The sequence below is a fragment of the Bufo bufo genome, chromosome 2 (genome assembly GCF_905171765.1).
Source record: "Bufo bufo chromosome 2, aBufBuf1.1, whole genome shotgun sequence".
Lineage (NCBI taxonomy): Eukaryota > Metazoa > Chordata > Amphibia > Anura > Bufonidae > Bufo > Bufo bufo.
This window is the reverse complement of record NC_053390.1, coordinates 796,436,074-796,447,093: the sequence shown is the minus strand read 5'-3', so window position 1 is coordinate 796,447,093 and position 11,020 is coordinate 796,436,074. Positions and strand designations below refer to the sequence as shown.

General features: G+C 43.3%; 1 gene segment (V, D, J or C); it reads right to left on the bottom strand.

Moving 5' to 3' along the window:
• Positions 1-2,735: 2,735 nt before the first annotated feature.
• LOC120991070 lies at positions 2,736-3,262 on the bottom strand. The segment is given in 2 exon segments: positions 2,736-3,082; positions 3,214-3,262. Coding segments are annotated over 2 exon segments (396 nt in total).
• Positions 3,263-11,020: the final 7,758 nt, after the last annotated feature.

Below are 11,020 nucleotides of genomic sequence, written 5' to 3'. Positions count from 1 at the left end.
TCAGGACCTTCTACTGCCTGAGGACTTTAGCACTGTGTTATGTCAGACAGAAGTGAAGGATTGTTTCATGAAGACCTATTAGACATATGGATGTTATAGAGGGGTCCCCACTCAGGTTCCATCAATGAGGATGAGATGCTGACTTAATTATTATTCAAGTCATATGTCAAGGCCTGTTTAAAAGGTTGAACATTGACTTACAGTATAGCCACCTAACATCTAATGGCATTAGAGAGAGAGCTTGCTAAGAACTCATTTGCATACCATCTTCCCAGAATTCCAGAGGACAGTGGCGTAGCGTGGGTTGCCAGCACCCGGCCAAGTCAAGTATTGTGCCCCCCCCCCCAAACTGTGGCCTCGCCCCTTTTTTGCAGATAATGTAGTAGATATCACTTGCAGTCCTACATAACACCACAGATAACACAGTGATAACTCTCTGAGTACAGATAATGTAGTAGATGGGTGTGAACACGCACAGTGTGACCTGAAGTCTGGGGTCGGACTGCGGCAGTGTGGGCCAAATCCTATATCCACCCCCCCCCACCCTACTGTAAACAGATATGTGGATGGATATTTCATACATTGCTACAAAATATACAGGAGAATACAGCATCACATACCTCTTACATCCAGTGACATCTCCTGGGATGTAGTTCTTTCCTCAGCTTCTTCATTCAGAGATAAGACCGCCATGACACCTTCTTTCAGCCGTGTCTCATCTCTGCAGAGTTTCACAGAAAAAAAAATTAGATTCCTTATTTTACTATCGTCCTCCTCCTCCTGATGCCTCAACACTGTCATCCTGCTGCCCCCCAATACTGTGGTAGAGCCAGATGGATAGTACCCCATAATACCATGCTCCCAAACTGTCCTCGATAGTAATAGCGTTCCCTACATCAGTGTTTCTCAACTCCAGTCCTCAGGGACCACCTGCCGGTCATGTGTTCAGAATTTCCTTAGTATTGAGCAGGTGATATAATTAGTATCAATGCATCAGGACTTACTACAGGTAATAATTTTGTGGGATATTCTTATATCATGACCGGTAGGTGGGTCCTGAACAATGGAGGTGAGGAACACTGCCCCACAGTACCTCCAATAGCATCCCCATTAATATGTACTCAATAAAAATGCCCCCAGCACTAACAAGGCCCTTCTATTATTATTATAGCCCCCTCTGTATTATTATTATTATAGCCCCCTCTGTACTATTATTATTATGGCCCCATCTGTACTATTAATAATAATAATAATAATAATAATACAGAGTGGGCCTTTATATATCACAATACTAATACAGAGGGGGCCATTATAATAATACAGAGGGGGTCATTATAATAATACAGAGGGGTCATTATAATAATACAGAGGGGGCCATTATAATAATACAGAGGGGGTCATTATAATAATACAGAGGGGTCATTATAATAATACAGAGGGGGCCATTATAATAATACAGAGGGGGTCATTATAATAATACAGAGGGGTCATTATAATAATACAGAGGGGGCCGTTATAATAATACAGAGGGGGTCATTATAATAATACAGAGGGGGTCATTATAATAATAATACAGAGGGGGCAATAATAATAATAATAATAATAATAATAATACTACAGAGGGGACAATAATAATATTATGACCAACCCCCTCTGTATTATTATTATTATTATTATTATTATTATGCCCCCCTCTGTGTTATTATGGCCCCCTCTGTACTATTATTATTATTATTATTATTATTATTATTATTATTATTATAATAATTGCCCCCTCTTTATTAGCATTGTCATATACAATGACCCACATTTTTTCTACATAATTGCCTCCTTGGTATGCTTCCTCTTTTGTGGTATTGATAATGCTCCCCTCCTCCATAGTGCCCCGATTGCTGCCTGCCACAGGGTACTTACATAAAAAAAAAAAATTATACTCACCTCTCTTCCTCCATCACTGCTTCTGGCCTGAGTTCGCGTGTCCTGGCGCAGGCGGTCACGAAAACATCACTGTGGCCTCCTGCACCACGTCATCACAACATCATCTCGCGAGACCCGGCACAGGAGGTCACAGTGAGGTAATCGCGATCTCCTGTGCCGCTATACTGTACTGCCTCATAGGCTTCATAGGCTCCCATGGCCCTTATTGAAATGCCTGCTGCCCGGCGCCCCCTGCAATTTGGCACCACCCCCCCCCAATGCTACGCCACTGCCAGAGAAGCGGTCAGCCTATAAGCCTCCTTACACTGTTTAGGTGATCTCCATAAGGAGATACTGTATCATATTTCCTGAATCCTGACCTAGGCCTCTCACCCAGTTGAGCCAGTACTCTCTGCTCTGCACTGATGAGGGAAAATCACCAGGAAATATCTGTCTGCAGATGAGGTCATGACTTAGTTATTATCCAAATAATCTGTTCCAAAGAAGGTCGGCACTGCTCAAGGAATGTCGCGGTGCACGTGTCTGCGGGCAGGGATCCCAGTATTGTTATTATCCAAGTCATGTCTCAAGACCTTTATAGGATAGCTATCTTGCATCTGGTGGCATCAGAGACAGAGGCTATTAAGAGCTTGTTTGCATACCATCTTTGCATCTATGAGCAGCTCCTCTGGGGGACATTACAAAGGTCTCCATGTAATACTTTATTTTCCCGGCTGTGGACACTGAGGTGTAAATGTCTCACCAGACATGACTTTCATGAGACAAGTCCTTCACCTGTAACGAAAGGAAATGGCAATTTACATAAGAAGAGAAATTATAAACCACTGATCGCTCTGATAGTTTTCTTCTTCTTCTTCTTCTTCTGTGTATGAAGCGTAATCTCCTGCATCGTCTTCTGTCACTCCTCTGATTGTCAGAGTGAAATCTGTTCCAGATCCAGATCCAGTGAACCGGTCTGGGACTCCTGTGAATCGCTCATCTGCTGCTTTGATGAGAAGCTTTGGAGATTTCCCCGGTTTCTGTTGGTACCAGTGTAAGCTGTAGCCTATATCTTCACTGGCTTTACATGACATGGTGACTGTGTCTCCTGGGGACACAGAGGTATAATCTGGAGTCTGGGTCATCACAATCTCTCCACAGGATCCTGAGGAGAAAGAAGAGAAATATTCATTGGTGATAAATGTCTGGATCTATTCCTAGAAATCCTGATCTGATGATGGATCCCACCGGATAGATTTCTCTACACACAATCATGGAAGGATCTGAATCTCTCACCCTGAATAGAAATGAAGATGACGGCCAGGAGATAACTGCCAGAAACCATCTTGATGTTTCTGGAGTGTCAGATACAAAGTATAAGATGAGACAATGTGTAGAATGAAATATATATAGAGAGAGAGATACAGGGGAGGTGACAGAAGACCCCAGAGACCGTGGAGGGAAATACTGAGACATGTAAATTCTGTGCTTACCATGTGTGACAGTCACCGCTGTGTAGTAGAGATAACTGTGTGTATATTATTTATATCTCAGCCTTTACAAGAAGAGCAACAGGGCAGGGAAGTGCTGCTAGCCCATGGCAGCGGTGGTTGGGCCTACAATGTAAAGCATTGTGTCTATTACTAATGCAAGGCCTACTAGGTTGCTTGGCAGGCAGAACTGAGAGGTAAAATAGATTACCGTACAGCAGTCTTACAGCATATTTCAAAACTAGAATTCTATTGAATTGAAAAAATAAATAATAAATAAAAATAGTTGAGGAAAACAAAAATAATCATTTCTGTCCATGGAAATGTAGTTGCTAATATGAAAAATGTGTCCTGAAGGTCCAAAACAGGCTACTTCCTTAAAGGGGTCGTCCAGGATTCTTATATTGATTGATTAAGCAGATAAAAGTTCAACTCCTTTATTTAACAACCATTAAAATCCACCAAATGTATCTGTAAAAAACATAGCAGCTGACACATTTCAAGAGAAAAATAAAACCTTATTAGTCTTAGGCTACTTTCACACTAGCGTTATTTGAATCCGGCGGGCAATTCCGTCGCCGGAACTGCCCCGCCGGATCCGGAAAAACGTGTGAAAATGGATTACATTTGAATCCTGATCAGGATTCTGATCACAATGAAAAAATGCATTGGAAAAAACGGATCCGCCATTTATGGACTTTAACTTTTTTTCACATTTTTCGGGTTTAACATGCAAAAGCCGGATCCGGTTTGACGGATCACATGGCGCCGGATCCGGCGTTTATGCAAGTCAATGGGAAAAAATGCCGGATCCGGCATTCAGTCAAAGTGTTCCGGATTTTTGGCCGGAGGTAAAAATGCAACATGCTACGGTTTTCTGGAAAGCCTGATCAGTAAAAAAGACTGACCTGGATACATCCTGAACGGATTGCTCTTCATTCAGAATGCATGGGGATAAAACTGATCAGTTATTTTCCGGATTTGAGCCCATAGGACGGAACTCAGCGCCGGAAAAGAAAAACGCTAGTGTGAAAGTACCCTTAGTCATAGAATATGTACGACATCAGCCATGAAATAACTCACCATACCAGATGTCCACTGGTGAGATGGGAGTCAATCAATGACATCATGGCTGGGAAATGATGTGGATAACCCCTTGTGGGAATACACACCACATGATATACAAGTACTGTATAACTGCTGCCGCCGTCAGACATGTTCATCATGTTACAATAAAGCAAGGAAGAATAATGCAGAATAATCAACTATTGATATAATAGCACCTTCTAGAATCAGAATAACAGATCGAAACCATGAGTTAAACCTTACAGCCCCTCCAAAAGCCTTACTAAAATGATGATTATTTTATAATGATATTTAGAGATGAGCGAATCGAAGTTGACAAAGTGGAATTTGATCCGAATTTCAGGAAAAATTCGATTCACACCAAATCCGAATTTCCTCACGCTTCGTGGTAACTAATCGCATTTTTTCCTAAAATGGCTGCTGCACGTGTTAGGACATGGAGAAAGGAACTCTGGGAAGGCGGGATCACCCACAATGCCATGCATGCAGCCAATCAGCAGCCAGCCAGCCCCTGTGATGTCACAGCCCTATAAATAGCGGCACCATTTTGGATTCTGCCATTTCCCAGTGTACTTAGTGCAGGTAGAGACGTCAGCAGGCGCTAGGGACAGTGATAGGAAAGACTTCATTGTGCTAAAAAATTGATTTAGAAGTTCAGGTAAAGATTAGTCAAGTGTAGGGAAAGGATAGGGAGTAGGGTTGAGCGAACCCGAACTGCAAAATTTGGGTTCGTACGGAACTGTACGATTTTTTGACCCCGAACCCTAACATTTCATTAAAAGTTTGGGTTCGAGTTCGGTGTTCGGCTATTTTATGGCGCTTTTTGAAAGGCTGCAGAGCAGCCAATCAACAAGCGTTTAACTCTGTGCCCTTAGAAGCCATCACAGCCATGCCTACTAATGGCATGGCTGTGATTGGCCAGTGCAGCATGTGACCCAGCCTGTATATAAGCTGGAGTCATGTAGCGCCGCACGTCAATCTGCTCTTACTAGTGTAGGGATAGGATGCTGCTGCTGTGAGGGAGAGAATAGGAAAGAATCTGATATCAGAACTTGTTAACTCTGCGATCTACAGCGATTTTGTTGGTGCAATGCAACATTTTTGTACCCTGCCCTGAGCCCAGTGACACAGAAAAAGAAGTTTTATCCCTCTGTTAGTTAGGTGGGCGTCAGCAGCCATTTTGTGTAAGTGCAGTGCACCAGCACAGCATATGGGCCAGGGACAATAATTTAATTCTGTTCTTTTAGTTCAGTGGGCAAAATATACCCCTTTTTTAAGTGCACCTGCACTGCATATGTGCCAGGGGAAGTGAAAATAATATAGGGAATCTGTCTGTGAGTTCAGGTACCCAGGGGGTGACATATTCAAATTTTTTTCTGTAAAGTACCACTGTGCTGCATATGTAAGTGTAAATCCATCTGTTAGATTCTGAGGGGACAAATTAATTTTTTTTGTTAAAAAGTAAATTTGCGCCCTGCACTGCATTTGTGATAGTGAAAGAAAATCAGTTAAATCCATCTGTTTCACTGTGGGTGGAAAAATCGTATTATTTTTTTCCATAAAGTACCTTTGCGGCCTGCGCTGCATTTCTGACAGTCCAATACAACCGTTAAATACTGCTGTCATATTTTTGTTTGAAAAAAACACCCAGTTTGTGCTAGATACTACATTTGCGGCCTTTGCTGCATTTCTGACAGTCCAATACAGCCAGTCAATACTGCAGTTACATTGTTGGTTGACAAATTCACATTTTTTGTGACCGTGAAGTAATTGTATAAAATTCGCCTATCACACTGTTGTGTGACCTCAAGAAATTTTTCCTCTTTATGACACCGGCACTGCCTTACTGTCAGTGAACTTAATTGTTGACTATTGGCGGTTACATTGTCGCCTGACATAAACCATCTGTTAGTTTGGTGATTGAACGCACAGAATGAGTAGAACGTCAAATAAGGGACGTGGCCCCGGTCGTGGTGCTGCTGGTGGAGCTCTTGTTTCAGGGAGAGGACGTGGTCAATCTGTGCCAGCTACACGCACAAGTGATTGGGTGGCTGACAGTGCCTCCAGTTCCTTTACACTGTCTCCCAACCAGTCCCCTGCTGAAAGATCAGAGTTGGCACCTATGTGAGATTGTGAATAAACTCTGCCTGTATAATGTCTATGTTTAAATTGTATTGGAGCTGTCATTTGGCATTCTGGGCACTAGAGGCCACTGTTTTTCAGCACAGTCAGCACACTCTGGGATCTGCATATGCAAAGCAGATGATGACTCATGCTAGCTGTTTCTGAAAACCAGGAAGTGCTGATCTGACATGGTGGAAGCAATGTTCTTTGAGAGACTGAATCCGATTCCATCCTGGCTTGCGGATGTCCAGGAGTGAATGGACACACAGAGCAAGAAGATTAGCTGTTGTCCCCTAACTGGATCCAGCTCTTTGAAAGAGAGATTGTTCCAGGAAGACAGTGTACAGCGTGTGGTCAGTCTTATCATCAAGCAAGGCCGCACGGTTGCTGAGAGGTTGGTGGCCATCCCAGGTAAGCGGCATCCTCGGGCCCAGAACGGACGCAGGTCATTACACCTGGTTACTGATTGTATTCTACTGTGTGGCACCTGAAGTAACAGAGACTAGCCTAGATCTTATAGTAGTTAGATAGTTAGGGTTATATGTTTTGCTAGGCCTTACTGTACTGGACTGCGGCGCAGTATTTGACTTGCAGGCTCTGCTGCATCCGCCACCGGCTAGGTGTGACCTCTTTAGCGGCACAGCATGACTTGCAGGCTCTGCTGTGTGCGCCATCGGGCTAGGCCTGTTCAGAGTCTAACCCTTATAAAGATCAATCAGGCCCAGATAAACCAGGATTTCCAGACACCGGTGCCTGATGCAACAGACTAAATAATTTTGGTGGTTATGATCTGACTGTAGCGTGCTGTCACGCCGGACCATTGTGACAAATGGCCCATTACTTTTGCCCACATGCTGCTGTTACTATTCTGATGCTGCCACCTGCCTGATGCCACACGCCTACTACCTCTACTGCTATCTTCCCCTACTGTGATCTGCCACCATCTTGTGCTGTTACTGCCACTGCTGTTGCTACCCCCCCTCTACTGTGTTCTGGGGCCACTATTGTGACTCTTCATGTTGTTGCAACCCTCACCAGTCTGTTACAGGGCTACAAATGTCCCTGTCTGGCCATGTTGACACCACTGCTTATTTTTTCATTCTTCTGATACATCAGAAGAATATAAAAATAACAAACAAAAAAAAGACATGCAATCATTTGTATAACGTTATCTTCGTTTTGGACCCACTCCTGTTTCTGCCTTACCAATACTGATCAAATACTGATACAAAAAAACTGACCGAATACTGATCGTGTGATAGAGGCCATTAAAGTCCTGCATGCAAGACTTCTTTTCCATCTGTATAAAACTGATTTCAGAGGCAGATGGCCAAAACTTATGCAAATTGAACATGAGGCCTCTATCACAAGGTCAGTATTTTGCATCAAGATTTGATGCCAAAAGAAGGAGTGGGTCCAAAGCATAGAAGACATGCAAATATTTCCATCAAATACCATCTCTGTTTTGGACCCACTCCTGTTTTTGCCTTACCAATACTGATCAAATGCTGACCAAATACTGATGGTGTGAAGGCGGATGCTTAAACTACAGGATCAACATTTTTTTGAGCTGTTCTTCTGATGAATCAGAAAAACTGAAAAATAAACAGTGATGTGAACACAGCCTTACTGCTTACAATCTATGAGGAATTTGGAGGTGACACAAAAAGTAGTCGATTGCGATAACTAGGATTCAAGCCATTATTGAACTGAAAGGAGTGGTGTCTGCTGAACTGCTTTGGGTTTGGGATTGTTAGAGGATCGAGTTCAGGACAAGGGAGTTGGTGGGGGAGAGGTTTAGTCGGGGAAAAGTCATTTTAGGTAGCATGATAAGCCTCACGTACAACAATCAACCAAGTGCCGGTAGCGTTGCTTCTAAAAGAGAGGGGCCAAACTAGGCTGCTAGAAATGTGATTTGGCATAAGATCTCTTAGCCTTGCAGACATTGGACTTGTAAGAGAGGGGCCATGGTATGCTGCTAGGAGAATTCAACACTTTCTGAGCCTTGAATGTGTGGTTAGGGCTCCTGATGACACACCGCATGGTGTAGAAATGCGTTGAGTCTAGGGCCGAGACACCACAAATGGATATACTGGTTAGGCACAATTGAGATGTGCTTAGTTAGTAGCAATCAGACAGCTTAAGGCCCATATATTATGAATTGTTGTACTGTTTGAGCACAACTGAAAGGTGGCTTACAAACAGCAATTAAAGTCTATGGCTGATACATTGAAATAGTTACATTGCTTGAGCTTAATGAGCACAACTGAGAGGTGCTTATTTAACTGTAATTAGTGAGCCTAGGGCCAATGTATTATACAGTACATTGATACACTGTTTGCGCACAACTGATAGGTGTCTTGCAAAAAACTGTTTGAGTCCAGGGCTGAGACCTTCAAAAGGCTACATTGCTTGAGCACAACTGATTAGTGTTTAAGCAGAGTTTTAGTTCTCCTCTTCTTTTATAGAGGTACGAATTATGGAGGATATTAATCTTAGGTCGCTAACAGAACAGAGAGCACAATTAGGGTGGTAGATGGAAATGAGGGAGGAGATGTATGGAGGTACAGCACTGTGGAGAGCTTTGTGGTGAGGGTGAGAAGTTTGAACTGTATTCTGTGGTGGATGGGCAACCAGTAAAGTGACTGGCACAGACTAGTAGCATCAGTGTAGTGGTTGGATGGATAGATGAGCCTGGCTGCAGCATTTAGGACAAACTGAAGGTGGGAGAGTTTAGTTAGAGGGAGACCGATTAGTAATGCATTGCAGTAGTCAAGACGAGAATTAATTATTTTATGACAATGAGAATGAATGAGTTATTTAAGAGTGAGGTGATGAGAGAGGTGAAGTATTTTTGTTTGGCAATGTTGAGAGCCGAATTTCATGTTTTGAGCATAAATTTATAATGCAGGAAGTCTGCTGAAATTCGCAATTTTCTCCATAAGCGTTCTGCACATCTGGAGCAGCGCTTGAGAAAATGTGTTTCAGATGTGTGCCAGGGTTGCCGTGTTCTGTGTCGAGAGGGTCGGATTGATACTGGAGCTACTTCATCTAGGGTGGTTTTGAGGGCATGGTTGAGATGATTGGCAGCCAGGTCTGGAAAGGAGAGGGAAGAGATTGGAGTAGGAGCTAATTGTAGGGTGTTAATAAGTTGCTGGCAGTTAATGGTGCATAGGTTTCTGTAAGTGTGAAAAGTAGGATTGTCATGAGAAAAGTGAGAGGTCTTCATTAGGGATGAGCGAACCCGAACTGTATAGTTCGGGTTCGTACCGAATTTTGGGGTGTCCGTGACACGGACCCGAACCCGAACATTTTCGTAAAAGTCCGGGTTCGGGTTCGGTGTTCGGCGCTTTCTTGACGCTTTTTGAAAGGCTGCAAAGCAGCCAATCAACAAGCGTCATACTACTTGCCCCAAGAGGCCATCACAGCCATGCCTACTATTGGCATGGCTGTGATTGGCCAGTGCAGCATGTGACCCAGCCTCTATATAAGCTTGGGTCACGTAGCGCTGCACGTCACTCTGCTGATACAAGTGTAGGGAGAGGTTGCAGCTGCGACGTTAGGGCGAGATTAGGCAGTGATTAACTCCTCCAAAAGACTTCATTCAGTGATCGATCTACAGCTGTGGATCATTGAACTGCTGCTATTCAATTGCTCACTGTTTTTAGGCTGCCCAGAACGTTTTTCATTCACTTTTTTCTGGGTTGATCGGCGGCCATTTTGTGTCTTGTGGTGCGCCAGCACAAGCTGCCACCAAGTACATTTAACCATCAATAGTGTGGTTATTTTTTGGCTATATCCTACATCAGGGTCAAGCTGAGCCTGTCACCCAAGTGCATTTAACCATCAATAGTGTGGTTATTTTTTGGCCATATACTACATCAGGGGCAAGCTGAGCCTGTGTCACCCAAGTGCATTTAACCATCAATAGTGTGGTTGTTTTTTGGCCATATACTACATCAGGGGCAAGCTGAGCCTGTCACCCAAGTGCATTTAACCATCAATAGTGTGGTTATTTTTTGCTATATCCTACATCAGGGTCAAGCTGTCATCAAATGCATTTAACCATCAATAGTGTGGTTATTTTTTGGCCATATACTACATCAGGGGCAAGCTGAGCCTGTCACCAAGTGCATTTAACCATGAATAGTGTAGTTATTTTTTGGCCATATACTACATCAGGGGCAAGCTGAGCCTGTCACCAAGTGCATTTAACCATCAATAGTGTGGTTATTTTTTGGCTATATCCTACATCAGGGTCAGGCTGAGCCTGTCACAAAGTTATTCTCAATAACTTCACACACACGCTACTGTGCAATTCCAAGTCTAATTCTGTGTGTAAACGTATACCTGTCACCCAGCGCCTAAAAAATAGGCCTCAAATTTATATTCATCCAAATCTG